Source organism: Pygoscelis adeliae, unplaced genomic scaffold (assembly GCF_000699105.1).
Source record: "Pygoscelis adeliae isolate BGI_AS28 unplaced genomic scaffold, ASM69910v1 Scaffold262, whole genome shotgun sequence".
Lineage (NCBI taxonomy): Eukaryota > Metazoa > Chordata > Aves > Sphenisciformes > Spheniscidae > Pygoscelis > Pygoscelis adeliae.
In genome coordinates this window covers 1,900,167-1,921,605 of record NW_008824184.1, presented here as the reverse complement: position 1 = coordinate 1,921,605, position 21,439 = coordinate 1,900,167, and the positions used below count along the sequence as shown (strand labels likewise).

General features: G+C 37.8%; 1 protein-coding gene across 1 annotated transcript in view; it reads right to left on the bottom strand.

Annotated features, from left to right (window-relative positions):
* ATXN2 (ataxin 2) overlaps positions 1-21,439 on the bottom strand; it is a 45,477-nt gene that overhangs the window by 22,749 nt on the left and 1,289 nt on the right. The window contains exons 2-13 of the mRNA XM_009334420.1: positions 20,984-21,043; positions 20,183-20,254; positions 19,802-19,952; positions 13,927-13,941; positions 11,632-11,756; positions 10,264-10,355; positions 7,287-7,484; positions 6,587-6,765; positions 4,845-5,054; positions 2,583-2,765; positions 848-1,036; positions 10-117 (exon numbers count right to left, since the gene is read on the bottom strand). Of these exons, the coding sequence (XP_009332695.1) occupies positions 10-117; positions 848-1,036; positions 2,583-2,765; positions 4,845-5,054; positions 6,587-6,765; positions 7,287-7,484; positions 10,264-10,355; positions 11,632-11,756; positions 13,927-13,941; positions 19,802-19,952; positions 20,183-20,254; positions 20,984-21,016 (1,555 nt within the window). The 5' untranslated portion in view covers positions 21,017-21,043. The remainder of the gene's footprint in view (positions 1-9; positions 118-847; positions 1,037-2,582; positions 2,766-4,844; positions 5,055-6,586; positions 6,766-7,286; positions 7,485-10,263; positions 10,356-11,631; positions 11,757-13,926; positions 13,942-19,801; positions 19,953-20,182; positions 20,255-20,983; positions 21,044-21,439) is intronic.

Here is a 21,439-nt window from a genome sequence, read left to right as displayed (position 1 = left end):
GATACAAACCTTTGCTTTCAGGTTTAGGAAAACTAGGAGAAGTCTCACTTGGCTTTATATTCTCCTTGTTTCCAGTTGCAGAATTTTGCCTCTGGTCCTGAAGCCTAGTATCTTTAGCTAGAAAAGAAATTGCCAAAGTTATTCTCTTACACACAATTCAAACTGACCAAAGAGAGATGGCAAGATAGAAACAGAAGAGAGATTTAACCACGTTTAGCTTACAAAAGAAAAACCCAAAGTTACACATTTTCTGCTACCTAGTTAGCTCCTGGAGGGTTATCCTCCTCCCTTCCCCACCCTACCGTCTTTAAGCCAAATGAAAAAGTCCCAGTCAAACACATCCCTCTCATCACAAACAGAACCTTAACTAGGCTGAAAAAACTATAAACTGAGAGCAAATTATTTTCAATAGTCCAAGCTCATCATACAGAATGCTACAAAGATTTGAGAGTTCTTAGCCATTCGACTGTGCTATTGAATTTTTTTTTCCCCTTCCTTTCGCTATGCTCAAAATATTCTTTGAAACCAGCGGCCTACGTTTTTTTAAATTAGAAAATAGACAGGAACTCAGTTTGAAAAAAAAAAAAATCCTCAATTAAGTCAAACACCTATAAGCCCATACTCCTTAAAGGGCAGAAGAAATTAAGCATACAGACTTATCGGAAAGCCTCTCTCCCACCTTAGTTTAAAGCTAGCATCATGAGAAAAGGGGAACTCACTACACAGTAAAATTAAATGCATCAGAAGTTTTCCCATCATTTAGAAAGCAGCTTTGCTCTTGTATAGGCATATTCGTTGTCAGGGATTAGGGAAAGGGAGCATTTGCAAACTAGCAAGGGTAACTTACCTTCGCTGGAAGGGGTAACTGCTCTGTTGGATGCAGGGCTGGCAGGTGTAGGAGAGGCAGCTGGAACAGGCATGGCAACAGATTCAGTGGGAATAGTACCAGGCTGAGGAGAAGGCAGAGCTGGTCCCGTGGGAGTGCTGCTCTGCCTTGGAGACCTAGGCCTGTGTGTTTTAGGGGATAATCTCGGAACTAGAAACAAACAGGAAAAAGTAGTTATAGGGTAAGTAGGTTTCCTCATCTGCTCAGCAGTTTGCTTATTTTTAAAATGACTGAAAACATGCTTTAAAAGACTTAGTGGAACATTGTATAGTAATTAAAAACCTGTTTACCTTTCAGGTACATCTCCTAGTTCTTTACAATGCAGCATTTCAGATAAGTGGTGTGATTTTTCTGCAGATTGTCCCCTAATATATATCACTGCCCTGTAGTCCCACCATGAAACTGCAATACGCTCCCCAGCCCCCCAGTAGTACAACTACAACAGCTCACATTAACACAGTTTCAGGCAGAACAGAAAAGGTGGTCAGGTCTCCATATAAACAGATGTAAAACATTTTTAAAAGGGCTGAAAAAACACATCCATTTTACAGCGTCCTCTTTTGGAGGTTTGCCAGCTGGAAAAAAAACAACACATCCTATTGAAAGAAGATTATTTGATGTATATTTTTGCCCCTGTGTTAAAGCAGCAAGGAAAGTTGTATATTCTTTAAACAGTAAGTTCTACCTCCTGCTTCCTGCTCATCCCACTGTGGCTAGTTAGTTGCTTTACATCACATATTAACTTCAAGTGAGCGAGGAGAAAGAGAGATAAGTCTTTTAACAGTCCTACTTGCATGTTAATAATATATAAAGTGGGGGATGGGGAGGGAAGATGAATCAGAGATAATGCCAGAACAGAAGAGTTTAAATCTTTTCCACAAGGCAACAGGTCTATGGGGGTCTAATTCATACCTTCTTTCTGAAAAATGCATTCCAACTACACTCCTCTAGAATTCTAGCACTGCTAAAAAGTATCAGACTCCAAACTGTCACTCACTTGCCCTTCGATTCAAGAACGTGCCCAGCTGCTGACGACTCACTAGAACACGGCCTCAACTACAAAAGCTCGAGACTAGGGCCTGTGTCACACGACTGAGCTTTAAATTTGAAGTCAAATATTAAAAAAAGATGTTAACTGATTCAAAAAAGAAGAGACACTGACTAGATCTGCTAATACAGTACTTAGACAAACACAAAATGACCACTTAAAACCTGCATAATTTTTAAAGGAAAAATATATCCAACTTAACTTGAATATCATTTCATCTTCACTTTTAACACCAACCTTCCTCTATCCAAACACCTCCTTCATTTGTAAACCACAATCCAGTTACACTGCCGTTAACCAAATTCAGTGATGCAATGGAATGTATGTAACTTTTCTTCTTTTCAGAAACTTCCCTGAAAATTACTTCTTTCAACAACTAATTCCCACATTTTTCCTTCCTTTCTCTTCATATACCATCTGACTTAACCTCTCTGCAGTTAAGACAATATTGCACTTGAAGGACCGACTCGCCAACTATTTTACCAAGCTATCTGGGAACATCCTTCTCCCACTTCATCTAAGCAAGCTAAGTTAGTAGACCAGTCTTTATTCAGAGCCTGAATTGTCTAGAAATGCAGTATTCTGCTTAGCATTCACACTCTAAAGTACCCCTGGCAAGCCATCTGCAATAAGCCAAGCTTTACCTACCCCCACTGACAACTGATGACCACGTCCCACCTGAAGGGCTGCCTCGTGCCACTGCAGTAGTAGATGCTTCCCCTGGTGCATTATGAGATACAAATTCTAAGCCACTTGAAATTGTACCCCTACCAGTAGAGACTCTGTGACCTCGAGGGTGCCGTTGTGCCTTAGGAGACATCCGTGGAGGCCCTGAGAAAAAGAAGACAACCCCATACAATAAGTACTTAACGTCCATCACTAAGAGTACCCAAACATACTATCTGTTTTTAAAACTGGATTTAATCTAATAACTCTCAATAATGCAGTAATACAGTCAAGCAATTTACACTGACATCGACTAGAACCGGGGATCCACGAGACAAAAAAGGCCAAGCCATTGGTCCAGCCAGACTACCAACACACGCATCACCTTGCTATGACAGCTCACGTTCATTGATATTTAGAAGCTTTATCAGAATTGAAACAGGTATGCAAGTCCTGGATTTAAAATATTTGAATCCAAGTATCCAATATTGCTTACTGCAAGACAAGCTAAAAACGTTAGTGGCCCAGCTCCCTCTGGATAAGCACAGTTCCAGGCTATCAAACATTTTCCAGAAAAGAGAAAATTTCCATCGCTTTTGTCACATGGTCAGTGATACCAAACATTTATTTACAGAGTAGTCACCGCTGGCTGACCAATGCTCTTGGGGAGTTTCAGCAGAGCATTCTGCACCGAGGCTAAATTGCCTGCAGCAGGTCACAATTCATTTACAAGTCAGCAAAATTGCAACTAAACAAGTTATTGTTATCCCAAGGTTCAAGTCATGCATGTTTAACGCCAGAAGCTAAAGTCATAAGTGAATACAGTAATTCTGAACGGCTTCTACAGCTGCCACAGAATAGTTATGCTCAAGTCTAAGCAGCAATACAGTTTCTACATCCTAACATTTTCTTTAGAAGATCAGACTCAAACGTTCATACTTCACAAGTTAAAACTGTGTATTGTGAAGACAATCTGGCTGATTACAGTTCATTTTTAATGTAGGTCAATAATAGAGAAAACTTCAGATAATGGCTTTCTGGTTTCAGAGAAGGTTCTAAAATATCAAGTACCTCTTCTGGTTACATCAATCTTTAAATGTCAGCCTCTATTTTAACCATGAATCTGAAGTACACTTCAATCAAAATTACATACATGCAAGTATTTTAAAGAATACACACTTTCCAGCAATCCTCTTCTAGTAGCAAAAATTAAATGCTGCACTAAGCAGCAGTTCACTGCATGCCTGACAAATCAATTGCAAGTGCTAAAAAATAACTGCATATGCATGTGGATTCTCAGTACCTTACTACATAAAAAAAGCTCACATTGATAAATTGACAGTAGCACGCTGTACAGACATGCCTACTACCATCCACTTTCTGGTTATGGACCATCTCGAGCATTTATCAGGCAAGCTGCAGAACAGTGTTACTGATTCAATTAGTGGGACGACTGTTCTCGGTCCCGTGGCTCCCATGGAGCCAGCTACAGCAGAGACTGCAAGTTTCCAGTGAGTTTAGTATAACCGTTTTGCGTTTTTCCAGGCTTGCTAGACCATGCTGTGCAGGCTAGTTTTTAAGTGCACTTAAATAAAATAAAATAAAACAAAAATTTTAAAATGTACCCTCAGAGGACAAATAAATTTAGTTCAGATACTTCTGCGTACAGTTACCAAAGACTCATGGGTTAGCCTTTCTCTGCATATTACTGACTGCCAGGGAGCTGTCTTACTGTTCTGCCTCAATGCAAACAGATCTAAAGTTTTCTACAGATGCGCCTTTGAAGCAGCTTATCCTATTCCATTCCACAGTGCACTTCTCTGAATACAGCATTTTTATTATTATTACTGTTTTTTTACAAAAGGTAATTCAATGTTTTAGTTGAATTTGAAACTGCTCTTTGTGGGACAACTGTATTAAAATATTTGATATTTTATATAAATTTATATTCCTAAAAATGCCCTCTAAAGTTATCAGGTCCTGCATGTTGCTGTGGGTTAAGTTAAGACACTGAGCAGCGTTTACAAAGCTGAGTTTATTTCATACCAACTTGGGAAATTTCGCAGCTTTATTTTGTTTTTGTAAAGTTCTTCAAATAAAAAGGTTAATAGAAATAGTCTGATAAACTAAAGTTAAACACAAATTATAGGTTAAGTAATGAAGAGGAAAAACAATTTTGTAATTAAACTCACAAAGGAGTTAAACAAAGACAAACAAAAACATGAACAAATCGTGGTATTGTACCTTCTGAAGACATGCGTTTAGGCATAGTAGAGACAGGAGCTGGAGAACCATGAGCAGAGGGGTGAGACGGGGGCCTGGAGGGCCGCGAGGGGGGCCTGGAGGGCGGCCGTGTAGGGGTGGCTGCCCGAGGTGGAAGAGAGTTGGGACCTGACTGGTAGCGAGAAGGTGGGCGAGAGGAAGGAGATGGGCAAGGCGATGGCCAGGGAACACCTGACAGAACAAATGATATGAAGGAAAGTATAAAAACTAAAGAAAAATTATGGGGAAAAAGGTCAACAGAAAAAAAAAGTAAAATATGACAAAATGATTTTTCATGTTTAACCCTTTGGGGATAGATTAGTTTATTTCTGCAACCAATAAAATAGTCTCTGCAAGGTTATTTCCTCCAGTTCAAGTCAAATTTAACATCTGAATATCACAAACTCCCCAAAGGGTTAATTAGGATCTACAAATACTACTAAGGAATAGACAGTAAAGTTTGATCTGTTAGCCTATCATATATATGTTCTACAGTATGCATCACTCTTGACAAGGTCCTTAAATATAGCTACCAGAGGTTCTCACACAGCGGTTCACATATACTATTGACTATACAAACTGCTACTTTCAAACGAAATGATGAGCAATATCAATTCTAGGAACTGTATCTTTACAAAAAACAGCGGTGTTCAGTGTCTGAATCCTGACGTTTATGCCTTTATCAGTTATCTGAAGTATTAATGTAGTATTTTAATCTAGGATATAGGGTTCATTGTTTCCAAAACAAAGAAATTGAATTCACAAGCCATTCTGAATATTTTAGGTATATGATGTTCATTCAGCAGAGTAATAGGATGACAGAAACCACAAATACTACAAACAAATTTCAAGGTTAGCATGGTTTGGGCAAGACTCAGTTGTACATCCTTTATACAGCTGACTCTGTATTTGAAAAGGAAGTCTCACTTACCTTTAGATGTTTCTCAGACTTCCTCTCCAGATAGAGGCACTTGACTATTACACATTTTTCATTTATTCACAGCAATCTCATATAATAGCATTTTTAACTTATAAAAATAATGCCTCAAGATAGGCTACTGCTGAAATCCATCTCAAAAAATGGTGTTCGGTTTACGAAACACCGATTCCTGCTATACAGTGCCTAGTGATGTCTGTTTATAAATATTACCCATGTGTATAGCAGAAAATACTCAAATACCTATTTGGAGAGAAGGCTTTTGATTCCGTTTCCCCTAACACTTCTCTTACGTTCCCAACAATGATTTTTTTTTCCCTCACATCATCGTAAAGTCAGTGAGTTGCTTTATTCTTTTTAATGGGAAACAGAATTGATCTGTGCACCAGAAAGGAAGAGTGATGCTTCCTTGGCTGCCACCTCCCTTTCACTAGGTGTCAGCATTGCTACTCCTCCACACAGAGCTTAGCAGTAGTAATACATCAAGCAATTTTTAATCCTTAAAACCACATACTGCACCATCATCTAAGACAAAGGTGTTTGAGAAGAAAAACAAGTGACATTTCTGCTCCGCAAAGCTACATACGGTGCAGTCAAGTGAGTGTTCCATTATGAGTAAGTTAAACCCAAATCAAAATCACAACCTCTGCATTAAATGATGAATGCTAACCTAGCTTATGAAAAACATATCCTAAGATATGTTTATATCACCATATGCAGTTTCAACATAATGAGATAATTGCCTGCAATTTTATAAGGCACATTCATTTAGACTTCAGATACTTGCCTCCGTTAACTACTCTCTGATCTGCTCCAGAGTTAGGACTGAATTCTGAAGTATGGGATCCAGACCTTGAAATTGGTGGGCCTGATCCAGACTGGCCCATCCTTGGTGAGTTTTGTCTTCCACTTCCCCAGGACAGGACATCTCTATTCCTCTGTCCAGGTGGAATGTACTTATTTTCTCTGAAACACAGCAAATTTCTATCAGTGTTAAGACAGAACTGAAAGACAATGAAAAGTACCTGATCAAGTGCCCTGCTGATACTTTCTACCTTTCTCAAATCAAGCTAAAGGAAAATTCTATATACTATCAGATGTTGACCTAACATTCACCTCATGAATTGGCTTTTGATACTGACCACAGAGTCCACTTTCTACAAGCCCACAGACGCTGAATGATTTAGTACCAATGCCTGAAATTCTCCATGACATACCGAAACCACTGCCCTTTCCTGTAATTTTGTATGAATTCGCCGCAGTGACATATCAGAATGGGGAAGTCTGTTTCACTACAGAGATAATACAGGGCCAGGCAGAGGCATACAAGTTAGCACGGGTGCCAAAAACAGCACATGATTGTTTACACAAGGTTCCCAACCTAATCAGCCCTGCTGAAAAAGCACAGTTTCAATGAGTAAATTGCTACTGTACCAAAATATGTACATCATTTAAATAAAAATACTATTCATAGTGTATGCAAGTACCTAGTGTTCACACCATGTCCTTCTCGTTCATTAGCATTTCTCTGAACAGCAGTATATTTCTCTTCTTCTGTTCTTTCATCATTTTCCAAGGCAACCCGAGCTTTGTATTGGGCACTTGATTCAATTTCCTCTGCTAATTGAGTTGCTCTGGCTTCCCGTTTTAAAAACTCTTCTGAATTATCTCTTTCTAATGGCACCCTAAAAGACAATGGAAAGGAAAAGAATCTCTGAAACACATTCAAAAGCACAAAGGAGCTACAAAAATTACACAGCGTTACTTCTAACCAAGTCAGAGTAAAAAAACTTGCTTTTAAGCCACCAGACTTGCTGTCTTTTTTACTGTAAGTATGTCAATATTCCTGGACTGGTTTGGTATTATGTGCAAATTCAGTGTCATTTACCTGCCTAGAGAGCTGAGGTCAGGGTGCAGAGCTTTTCCATATGACTTGCAAAATCCCCAGTCCCTAAAGCTATGCAAAGGCTCCAACTTCTAACACGGTTGAGTACATTAGGAATAAAAAGCCTTAGTCTGCTGTTTAGATAGGAAGCTACCGTAAGAGACCAAATTTGAATTTCTTTAGCTATTTACACATTCCCAACAGACACAAGAGTCCCCAGTCCTATTGAAATTAAAGAGTTACATGCTTAATCCTTTGATAATTCCAGCCACAGAATTTCAGCTCTTCCTGTTATGAATAACTGCAGAAAAGATGAATGCAATACATTAGAGCACGGGACCAGAAACCCATGACTCATTTGCCATGTCCTAGGACCTCAAAACCATTCATTCCATCTATCTATATTAGGTAATAGCATGTTGCAAAAAGCATACGTAGCTCCCTTAGGAAAGCCACCAAGTAAGAATTCAATACACGAGCAATGAAATACTGAAAGGGATAACTAGAGATGGACATCATACCTGGCACTTCATTCTGTCCACCCATGGTTTTGGTTTTTACCTGTTCTAATTTTTGTTAAAGTACCAGGTTTCATAAAACAACTTTGCGCTTTGTCCCCAATTCTAATTTTGAGTTCCAAAAGTCGTTTCATCCAATCTTACTTTAGAATAAACTACATAAAAATGAACAGAACACAGCTGAGGCTTGGACCATGCTATGCTGAGCATTATATTATCACTACTGCACATATTTTGAATAATATAAAAAAGAAGAACAAAGAAAGTAGGTGGAGATACAAGCCAAGTATGAAATAATATATGCACGATTACTCAAGTGTTGGTGGCAGAACTAGGAAAACAAGTGGCTTTGCCAAATTCCAAGCCAGCACTCAGTTACTGCATCACAAGTTTTTCCACACACACACATTTTTGGCCAGTCGAGACATCTACTGGTCTTATCAATGGTAACTGCAAGAATATTAAATAAAAACCTTACCCTTCAGCGTAAAGCTTTGGCTCAAATAAGATATGCATGAACACAGTGCATACAAACCTGAAGTCACGGGCCTCATATACCCTGTATTAAGTATACACACAAGAAAGGAGAACACCCAATAACAACCTCATTTATTTAAAGTGACTGAAAAAAAATGAAAGGATGTATGCAGTGGCACTGATGGCAACCTAAACAAGCGGAAGAATGATTCTACATTTTCTAACAGGGAAAAAGCCATTAAAGATGAAACAAAGGGGATGGGCAAGACGACATTGTTCAGAACCCCGGTGATGAGAGAAGCATGTACAGCAGCTGATCAACATACTAATGCAGTACACTTGCTAGAACACAAACTTGTACCTTTATGCAGTTTGACAAACTATACCTGCTAACGCTTAGCTCTAGGAAAAGAAAACAATCAAACAATAAATCCTTCACAATGCGCTTCAGTTACACATATAAGCATTTAGCTACACTGCTGCTCATCACATACTTGGAGAACCAGGAAAGGAGTTTCCCAGTTTAGCAAACTGATAGGCAAAGCAAGTTGCTTGACTAGGAAACAATGGAATTTGTCACTGGCAATTCAAAGCCACCTTCATGTTTTTAATCTGTTTCCATTAATATCCATCAAGCAGAAAGATGGAAGACTGAAGTTCAAAAGAACAAAAAGTACTTAGAGCAGTGAAGTATACAAAAGAACAGCTTCCCCAGGATTCAAATGTAAGCCGATTAAGACACTTTGATTATCACCACGCTACAGGTCTATTTTAACAAAATGGTAAAAATAAAATTGCTGAACCAGAGACCTGTAGACAAGTGCTCCAATTCTACATACAAAAATCAAAATATTCACTGCAGTTCCTTGACATTCAAAAATAAGTTTACACTTTGGGGGTTAAAAGAGTGGGAAAACATTAAAGACATTTCACAATGGCTGTTGAACATCTGCAATTGATTTGTTTTGCAGTTGCAGTTAACATTATAGCTGCAGACTATTGGGAACAGGTCCACACTGCCAAAGTAGCCAGAGCAGGCTTTATACTACTTCTATATTCATGTTGTTACTATATTGTAACTAAAACTTTAGTTTAGATCAGGACAAGTCCACTAACCAAGTCATCCACAGTACACAACCCCCCCTTAGTTATCAGCAACATTTCAACATTCCAATATCTACCAGATCAATTGTCTCAATAAAATTAGGATTTAGTCAAACTGTTCTGCTAGGTTAAACACAAATTATAGGTATAGCAGCTATGTAAAGACAGTTTCACAATTTGGTGTTTTCCACCTTATTCATAAAAGTTTTTGTAAGAAATAAGCATTATTGCATGCCTAAATTCAGAAAATGTTGCAATGGGAATGAACTGTGCCCATTTAAGGGAATATATAATGATTACTACATCTAACTATTCACAGAACGCTGGCAAGCTTTCTTAAGCACTATTCATTCATTGCTTTTTCAGTTATTCGATTCTAGAACTTTAGAAAGTATGTAAGATTATCTTCAGAATATAAAGCTTGTCAAACCAGGGAGAACATTAAATACAAATCTAATAACAAAATATTTTGGAACTTACGTGTAAGAAGATAAACTGCTGTCATAAGTTGATACTACACCATAATTTTCTTCATTGTAACGAAACATGTCATTGGGATCCCATCCATTAGACTAGAAGAAAATGATGCTCGTTTTTCAAAATGACACTGGAAACACATTCCCTTAAAATTAAGGGCTGATGGCAGAAGTTAAACCTTTTGCCCTTTTTCACGGGCCTATGGATTCACCGTCCAGATAACAAAGTTACTAAAGCCACAATTTATTTCATGGAACTTTGTTCATCAGATGCACAGATTTTACCTTCAAAAACCATTTTTTTGTTTGTTGTGTGTATTTGTGGGTTTTTTATGAGGTTTTAAGTACCACGCCCACTCTGTATTAGAAGATTACTGGCTAGCAAGAAATACATACATTAATGCCTTTTCCAGAAAGTGCAAATTGACACTTCTGAACATTAGAAATGTCCCTTGCTGTGGCAAGTGCTGAAACTTTTCAAATGCACTACTAATGCAATTACCTGAGAGACACACACCACAGGCAGAAGACCCCTGTTGATCTGCACAACTTCCCCACTTTAGTAAAACTGCTATTACAGCACTCAAGCACAACGATAAATGTTTTGAATGTTTTATAAAAGCACTGACAGTATTAAGTATTCTAATAAATCTCAGCTGTACAATATGTACACTAGAATTGACAGGATAACTGTTCTACCCAGACAAAGTTAATATGCTCCACAGTAACATGACTAGATTCTCCTCTAATCAGTAATATTATCTTCTTTCTTTAACATATTGCAGTCTGAATACCTTACTAAAAAGAATGCATGGTTGAGTAAAAGCTGACTGCTATGATATATAAAGAAACGTCATTTGAGACCATACTCTTCATCTAACAATTCATAATCTACTGAGATTGTATCTGTGCTTATTAAGTCATGGGTCAGACTTCCATCAATTTCCTTCATCTTAGCTCAGAGACAGTTAGCTAAGCACAATTTCGCCATAATTTCCAAACGCAATGATAGTCAAACAGGAATGCTCTGATTAAACATAAATCACTTCAACGTATTGCTGAATTTGGAGTCCTTAATAAAAGCTCCTCTTTCAGCCAGTCCATGAGTCAAACATGTCCCTTACCACAGCAGCTGCCATTTGTCAATATTTGCCAAAAGTGGCATTTGAAATCCAGCTATTCTTATTCAAATTGTAAAAAAGTACTGTGGCAGCTGCTAGCAAAGACTGAACATACACCCATACAATGTAGACCAGCAATTTTAGTCAAAAGTTCATTACTAGATTAAAATTAAGGAATTGTTGCAAGGCATGTCCAGAGAAATATCTTATTTTCTACAGACTGTCATAGATGATAAAAAAGCATTACTTACAACATCTGTCTCTAATGCCTCAAGCTCCTCAGTAGCGGTGGTCTCTCCTCCATCCCATGGTTCAAGATCCTTTTCCTTGTGTTCACCATTTACTTTAGCACTGATGGCTGAATCAGTAAAAGCATCTACAATGGAGTGGGGAGGGATGGGGGTGAAATCAATTTGCTTAAGTACAGGAAGATGTACACACTAGTTTATCTGAGGAACAGCCAAATACAGCTGAATCGCAGGCACATTAAACATCGTTCACCTTCTCTTGTAGTTGCTGTATTCAATAGGACTACATTAAAAAGGTGCCTACTTCATACTTAGAATAACTATGGAAGTACAGACTAACTTCTAATACATTTGTTTACAGGGGTTTTTTGCAACTTAAAGTATGAGACAAGGCATCAAAGAATAGCAGTAACTACTTTCAGTGATTTCAAAATATTTTACACAAACTACATGTGTTTTTGCTAAAAAAAAAAGAAAGAAAGACTACCCGAGGATCCCCATTCTTCTAGAAAACCCAAGACTTGTATAATATACTTTTCCAAACAGCCCACACAACTGCACGCTAACATGTTATACAAATATCAAAAAAGCATGAATGCAACCCAATCTCATTCCCTAAATAAATGGGCAGAATACAAGTTTCCCTTTAAATATCTGAGTTGCTTCTATTTCCACAACTACTCAACACATCAGCATGCACGCACACACTTTTACTCCCTTTGCAGTGTAACTCAATTATCCATTAGCTTGGTGCATCCATTCACTGTGACATGAACGGAGATGTCCTCTTTCCTGCAAGAGCTTTTTCAAGAAGCAGCTTACCCAAATCACACAGCAAGATTCAGAAACTCTACCTCTTGTTCTCAACAACATATGAAAATAAATATACCATTAGGTGCACTAAGCAGTAACAGTCTGCTATTGTTTATATAAATTATAAAAATGTATATAAAAAAATAAAGATCATGAGCTTTTATTTTCACTTGTTCATCTTTCATTCAAACCAGACTTAAGAAGGAATAATACTAAAATATTAGTGCTATAAAAAAAAAAAAAAAATGTACAAAGCCATTCATCAAGGGAGCCAAGCTTTTGTATTTGTAAGCAACTAAATCTCAGAGCTGCCTGCAAATTCTTAAATTACTTAAACAGAAGGAACTTTAAAAAATAAAATAGGCTTGTTAGAAGCTTGTAAATAAATAAATAAGCCTAAAATAAATCAGCCTTCAATCTAGAATTTCCTATTATCATACTGATAAAATAAGGAGCAAACATTTCAGACCTTTAGAAAAGATGAGATCAAACCACCAGGCAGAGCCAGATATGGAAGAACGTGGCTTAAATTATCTTTTGGCAAGATCTGAAATCTTACTAAGAAAAATGAACTTTAAAGCCATCATGAAAAGAATTCACAACATATGAAGTTGGCCACTGATGTTACAGTTTTTAAACAATCACTGAAGATTTTTTAAAGAGAGACTGCTGACATAGCTTATTATTAGCTTATTATTCCTGTTTTACCCAATTTCACAGTCAAGTTCTGTACATATATTGGTATGATCTGTCATAAAAGTTAACTGTGCTTAGTCTGTCTAATAACATTGCGCACTATCTCATGAAATGCTTGCTCAACTCGTACACAAAGACCAACGGAACTATGGATAAGCAATTAAGCATTGTTAATAAGCATATATGAAACAAAATGTTATAGAAGATGTATGAAAAATAAGAAAAGTTTATTGGCTAAACATTCATTTCAAATACAAAAGAATCAGTAAAATAAGAAAAGAAAGCCAAATGAAAGAAAGACACCTAACCAGGCACACCACTGTTAGGGCTCATGTGAAATTGCAAAAACCTGCATCAATCACTCTGCGAGACTTCATAGGCTGCCAACCAAAATTGTGACAGTACCTACAGAGCTGACAGTTAACACTTTCACGTGAGATTATATTTTAGCTTGTCACTAAATGCAATGCCTTTAGCAGGCACATTCTGGGATTACTTGTAAACTGTTCTGAAACAGAGTCATTGTATCATTGTATTACCTACGTGCTGACGCAAAATTTCAATCATTGCATTTTCAACTGTTCAGAATAGGTAAGAATCAAGGGTGAGAATAGAAGTCACCAACTAACTGCAAGATACTCTAAATGATTCTGTGAAGTTACGCATGCATGTTTTATAGTGCCATAAATGTGCGAGCAAAGATATTAAGTTTCCGTTATATATTATGGTAACAAAAGCATTATGAAAGGCAAGATGCAGAGACATAGAGTGACTGCCAAAAAAAGTTACCTGTTTCTGAAGGAACTACAACAGATATGGAGAGAGAAAAAATTGGAAGACATCAGATATAAATACAGGTGGATTTTTTCACATTATATGGCTGAATTCAGGCAAAGCTAAACTCTTTCAGTCCCTCTCACAGACATATTCAAACCGATTATACATCTCCCACCTTGCAAAGATCATTTTCACAGTAAAACCTCAGCAATGTTCCCACCTGTTACAGTCCCATGTATTTCCCCATTTTGCTTCACAAATAAAACCCCTCCAAACAGCCTACAGATTTCTAAGATATACCAACTTAAAAGAAAACATCTCTCAGTTTCCCTCCACACAAACAGCTTTTAAAATATACTATAACAGAAGGTATGTTTAAATGTCATCTGAAACTACATAGTATCACAGTGCTACCTCAATCCACAGTTAAGTAGTAACCAAAGAGGACATTTAACAGGGAGGCAAAAGTAAGGCACTTGCATTTGGAAGCTCTACATTTACCTTATCAATACCCCGTACCTAACGCTGTCATAACCCAGACAGACCAGTGCTGCTTCTGTGCCGAACATCATTAATTCAATTTTTCACGTTTGATCCTCTCAGATTGGACATTTTACACCAAATGCAAGTTGGAGGCCACTTATGTCACCAAAGAAACTGTGAAATTTGCTTCTACATTACGTTGCTAGGAGTAGAAGGAACCCTTCTCCAGTAAGATTACATAAATATGAGTTAGGAGGACTGATGAAAGCACCTGATGGAGATGATGATCTGTATTTCAGAAGGGTGCTTCCTTAATTTCTATTAAATTACTTCAGACAAACTTCATACACAACTGTGACATTTTGGATACTGTCAATAAAATACTAGCTTAACAAGACTCATGTACTCAACCCACTAATTTTCTTATTTAAAAAGCCACATAAACATTCAGCAGAGTGCTGTTAAAAATTATAATGATACAGATGAACTGGGGGGGAACCAAGTCAAAACAAAAACTCCGCTCTCTAACGAATGCTACAGATCTGAGTAAGATATGTACAGTCAATGCTAAGTTTCCTAGTAGAATCCAGTATATCATGGTGCATAGGAAGCTGCACTGCTCTTCATTTCTCTCTCACTTTAGAATGCAAGTCACAAGTGAGACTGCAACATCAGTTTAATCTCTACAACTCAAAGAAAATCCAGAGTTAGTAGAAATTCAAGCTACAAAGGCAGACTTCTAGTCAGACAATATGGTCTCATGAGCATCCAGGCAAAGTTTAAATGTAGCACAATGGTACCCCACGGCACAGATCGCTGTTTTCCTGGAACAAACAGCTAGGCAGGCACACGGGACACCAAGATTCAAATGCGGCAAGTCAAACAAGACTTTACCAAAATTAACAAGCAACAAAATTGAGAACATATGTAAAAAATAAATTCTACAAATAATTGTTTTCAAAACAAAAATACTGCTCTTAAGATTATTAGTAAAGTAGAAGCTAAAACATGAACTGCTGGCAGAGTAATAACAGACAAGATACTGACTGCACAGGCTCAGCCTCCCACTTATCTGGTGCCTTGTATCTCCGAGCTGTTGAATGAGCAATTCGTATGACACCTTGATATGGCCAAATTTTTAATCAATTCCTTTTCTACAGGGTAAAACCCAAGTTAAAGATCAAATGAAAACTGGTCAAACAAAGAGCTTGAGCTGTAACACTCGGTTAGCCCCCACTGCCTCTGTACCTGCTTAATGTGACATCTCCTAAGCAAAGAAGTTTGATATCAAAGACCTCGCTTCTTGTTTTAAAGCCTGCTAACCAGAAAAAAAAATCCCAAGGACAATTCTCTGCAACAGAAATTCACATTAAGTAAAGGCAAATTAAATGTACACATTCTGAGAAAAACTCAGCTTGGGCAAATTCAAGTGTGTGCTACTAAATGAGTTAAAGAAAAAATTGCCAGAATAGAGCAATTAAGAGTCCGGGTTTAATTAATTTCAGTGTTTAACATGCTTGTTTTTGCAAACATGTTTTGAGCTACTAATGGTGAAGAGCACAAATACGCAATTAAGTGCAACTCAGCAGTTCAAATGCTATTAAACCAATCGTCACTATGTGCCAAAGGTGTTCATGCTGCACACTGCAAGCTTTGATCAAGTTCAGCATGGGCCAAAGTAAACTGAGGTTTCATCTTAAAAAGTTTCAACAGTAAACTCTCATTTGTTTTGTAACTACTTTCTACTGATGTGAAACATTAAAACTAGTTACCACCAGCTTTGCAGAGCCAACATTTCCTTCCTTTGTTCATAATAGGCCTACTGCTATTCCCCTTGCAACACCTTTCTCTGGAAGGATGCCACTTTCAGTGCTAATTCAAGGAAAAACTTAAATAGCCAATTCTATTCTGCCTTTTTTCATTACATTTGTAGTATTTTTCTCAGAGTGCGGTAACAGTGCCAAGAAAACAATAAAAACATTGTAGAAGCCTTTTACTTTAACAGTAGTTATGAATTGTCTTGTCTTTAAAGAGAACCCAAGAAGGCAACTCTGAGGCCTTACTCAAATTTGAATCATATGCAAACCAGCACTGTTGACTGATCGGTGTTTAGGACTACAGGAAACACTGCTAGGAGCTTGTTCTGTACAACACAGGAGAAATATACCCTCCTATTTCAATCATGCAGCCCAAGTAATCTAGGAACTACGAGATCTAGACACTTCACCTTTGCCTCAGAAGGTGAAGCAGAAAGACGTTACATGCTAATGTACAGCCAAGGACTTCAACTTGCACATTAGAGCGGATTTTTAGCAGTCGACTTCCACTGTCACATGCAGAAGACAGTGCCTGTGCCTCTAAATGCAGACAGAATAGTTTGAAAGGGGGATGATGGAAATAAGCCAATTTCACCTGAGTTTTCCAATGCATGTTTCATTCATCAGCCTGCCTGTACTGCAGAAAGCCTGAATTCCACAGCGAGAGACCCTCAGGTGTCTCCTTTCCATTCCTTCTGAAGCCTAACAGGAATCTACACGAGCATGAAGGTCTATGCAGACTGACAGAGTTGCAAATAAGGGCCCAGGAAGTAGGAACAGATTTATTTTTTAAAACATAAACTGTTAGAACGTCCCTATCTACGCAGACCTACTATTTTTTCTCCCAACCCTTCCAATTTCTACAATCTGGGCAGGCACCACACTTTCTCCACTGCTGCGTCTAAAGGTGCAATGTCATGCTTGGCACAAGCAAATCTAAGACTGCTGCTTCCGAACGGGGTGGTTTCACCCACCCCAAGCCTATACTGTTGTTACCTCCCCTGCACTCACACTACTGATGTAGCTGCAGGATGAATTATAGGCTCACTGCTCCAAAGCTGCACAAGTACAATAGCAATGAAAGGTGCTTGGCAGACTATTTCAGATACTTCTTTCAGACACAACTGTATCTTCCACTCTTCTGAAAGGAGAATCCATCCCATTCCCTTTCTCCCCACCTGCTGCTCTTTTCCAGTAGTCTTACAGTCTCTTCTGTCTCACTTGGTCAGACAGGCAGACAATGCAGCTAACAGCTCTGCTATTCAAGGCTGAGGCTAAGTCAGAAGATCAAGACTCACAGTCAGGAGCACCATTTGTCCACACTCCTCCAGCTCAGCAGAGAAGCAAATGCCAGAATAAAAATCCATACAACTCCAGATACTTACACTGAACCAGGAAACCAGGATGCACTAAAATTTCCAAAACAGTACCTTTTGCAGAAATTAAGTTTACTTCAAGGCCTCCTCAAAAGTCTAGTAGTCTCCTAAGGGGTAGGACAAACTACATACACAGACCCCAGCAAACCCTACTCTAGGTAAGCCTCTCCTATGGCAACAGAGTGCTTGTGAAGTGCCCTTTTGTTTGACTACATTTTTAAAGAAGTGAGAGCAAGCTGCCTTTCCAACCAAATACATCCAAATTGTCTACTAACTTGTCTGTGAAAGCCAAAAAAACATTGAGGGCTAGGCAATTTAAAAATATTTGTTCCTGGATAAGTGCAACACTGTCAAACTTCTCTGGGCACCAGACAGTAACCATTCCCAATACAAACGTGGCAAGGAACACCATCTCCTCACCTAGGAGTTCAGACTCAGTTTTTACTGTGAATCACACAGGCTTATCTGACTCAGTATCACGAAGATTTGGGTTTATTTATAAGAACAAAAGGCCAGCAGTTCCTGCATGCATTTTCATACACTTCCATTCTTTTGAATCCTTAGTTAGTTTCCCAAGAAGCAGAAAGCCCTTCGCTGCTCTAATTTGCAGGTGTGGTCACAGACTGACTTAAACTTTCAAGTGTCATTTCAAGAGAATACATTTTTGAGACAAAATGGAAAGCAGATTAATTTACCCACTACGAGTTATCAAGTTTTGCAGCCTTCCAGTTTATCTTGCTCCAAGTCTCTACAGCTTCATTTCAGCTGTCCTCTCCAGCTACTTAATAGATTTAGATTCTAAGACATTCCACCTAATAAAGTGAACTGAGCGACTGTTCAACCTGAAGCAGTCATTTTCTTCTAGAAAACTTCCACTGAGTAATTATTCCTAGAAGTAGTAGTATATTCTTCATTCTGTCTGCTCAAAATCTATAAAGATTGGGTAATGGAGAGCCCAGTTTGCATTTACATTAAAGTGATGTTCATAGCAGACCCATTATAAAACAGCTCTCGTGTAATTTAAATTCAAAGTCCCATCCAGAACCTGGAACTTATCTGCATTTCAACGCTACATTTGCTCTGACATTATGCATCTTCTTCTGGGAAAAGCAAATTCCTTGAAACAACAAGCCTCTCATTCTTCAGCTTTAAATCAGGCAAGAACATATGCACATACAAACACAAGGTGAAAAGAGAAAGATCTCATTAAATGTCCACCAGTCCCTATGCATCTCTAAGTCACTGCTACATGGGAATAAACCATGTGCATTACAATAACCACTTAGCTCCCAGTAACAGTTGTTAATCAACCTGAAAATGTACACATATGCAATTTCACTCCATGGCACACAAAGCTATGTTTTTGCTTTTATTCCTTAGCCCAGCAAATCAGGAACATAAGCATAAACACCCTTGAGATTTGCTGCCCAAAAAAAACCTGCAAAAGAACTGGAGCTGTCTGACTTATGAGCCTCTTAGGTTCCAGAAAAATAATTAGGGTCTTGGAGGGCAGACATTAAAAGAAGAGGTATGAAGACTGCCTGACTGCCTGTAAAATTGTTTAATTCCGACAGTTTCAAGCCATGTCTTCAAGATTTTAAGACTACTTGCCTGCCACCCCACTAGGTTCTTCTGTATTTTGGAGAGCCTTACCTACAGATCTACAAGTAGTAAAGCAGAAATTAAGAACACAAATAGTGGATTTTCTAAGAATTTTTAGCAGTAGTATTTTTAGAATATTTGTATGAATGCACGTTTAGAGACAAAAGTTACTTAACTAAATATAGACTTTAGATATACGCCAACTCTGAACAATGATTTTTTTATAAAGAATTTATATATTCATGGATTCTCATATAACATTTAATAGACAAATTCAGAAAGACATTTACAAAAAAAACCAACCTCCCACAAAATCTGTAAAAAATTTTGTTAACGCCACTAAGTGTTTGCTTTCCAGACACCTAAAACAGCTGCTCAAAGCAGTGTGCCCTCACAAAGGTTCTGCAATCTATTTTTTAAATTTTGATAAATTTCTGATTTTGGGAGGTGCTGAGCATCCGCTCTTTCTATTGACTTTAATGGGATAACTGGATGTTCCGCACTCATTAAGAGTCTAAATGTGAACTTTAGTTTTTGGATCCTAAAGCAGCTACTTTGAAAATCTTGACTTATGATCTAAGACATAGACAACTTTAAAAACAAGTATACCTCTTCTCGCATAATTGGTATCCATATCCTTAAAATGCACCATAACAAAATCTGAAGACTTGAACAAGATACTCTCTAGTATGTCTTCACGTTTTGGCCCCAAACTGGATTCTGCAGTTTTCCGATGAGCAGCATCAAGCACTAAATCACACTATTAGAGATATAAAAAGAATACACTAACTTAATGAACAATAAGCTATTCGATAACTTCACATACTTGCAAAAAACAGACATTTACAACAGTTTGCAAAAATGAAACTGCTTGTGTAAACCTAGACATTAATAGTCAAAATAATTCATAATAAATATGCAAATTTTAATCAAACATTGATTATTCAGTATTAGGATCTTTTAGGGAAGAGTCAAAAAGAAAAAAATTACCTTAGGACTGTAGGTTTTAAAAACTCCTTCATATATACCACCATTTTTCACCTGTACTTCACATTTGGATCCCTAGAATGCGAGAAAAATGAAAATACAGCTTTCTATGAGGCTGACAAGTGACATTTGAGTTATTTTCTCAAAGATGTATTTTTTACGTAAGTACAATGTGTAAAAATACAGCTCAGTTTTTAGTCAAATCTACTCATTCAACATTTGCCCATTTATAAATACACCACTGTGTTCTGCAGATGCAAACAGCTGGGTGTGTACCAAAATTTGTTCTGAAGGGTTTTAAAGATACTCACAGAAGCATATTTGGTACTCACAAGACTCTTGACCAGTTATGCACACAAACAAGTTTTTGTGCAAAAACAAAATCTGTGCATATGTGTGGGTACAAATAAGGATGAAGGCTTATCCTGGACTCTAGCAGATGTGGGACAGTCTGCCTTACTCAATTTTGGCATGTCAAGACTTCCCTTAAAATTTGGGGAGAAAGGCTTCCACTCCCTGCACACAGACTCATTTTATTTATCCATAACCTCGCTAGAGACAGAAAATTCAAAATATGACCAGTGCACCTAAGAAATCTCCTATACCTCTGCAAATTGTATTTGAACCTTTCCAAGCCAAAAATACAGAATAGCTATTACTGTGATTCTTTAAAGTTCAATCTTGGCAAAAGAGCCTACTGTTAAAGTTCAATATTCACTCCATTGTATTACAATTAGTGGACTAGTTAACAATTCTATGTCACTATAGAAACTGTTTACCCTCCTTCCAAATATGAAGACTTACAACAACTGATGTAAGTATGTGAACCATTCTCATGTTTGCATAGATGCCATCAAAAGAAATCTGAAAAATAAAAAAAGATTTCATGAATATGAGAAATACTTGTAATAATTCAAAAAGCCAGTGCGCCAAAAATAATGCAGGGTTTCATCAGTACATACTAGTTCCGAGAAACATTGGTCCAAAACCTCACTCAGTCGATATCCAGAGAACTTAGGTCACATGAGATTTCTAGAGGACCCTTACCCCTTTCTCTGATCGTTAAAGATCTGAACGCCCTTCCAAACAAGATAAACATTACAGAGTGCCCCTAATGTCACGCAATAAAGAAATTCTCTTGCTGGTTGGGTGAAGCTCGTATGCACAGACTCCTAACTTAAAAAGCCCTGCTAACATCCCTCTCTGGCTTAAGAACCATCAACAGGATAAGGTACTTCAAATGCTGTAGAAGTAAAAAGG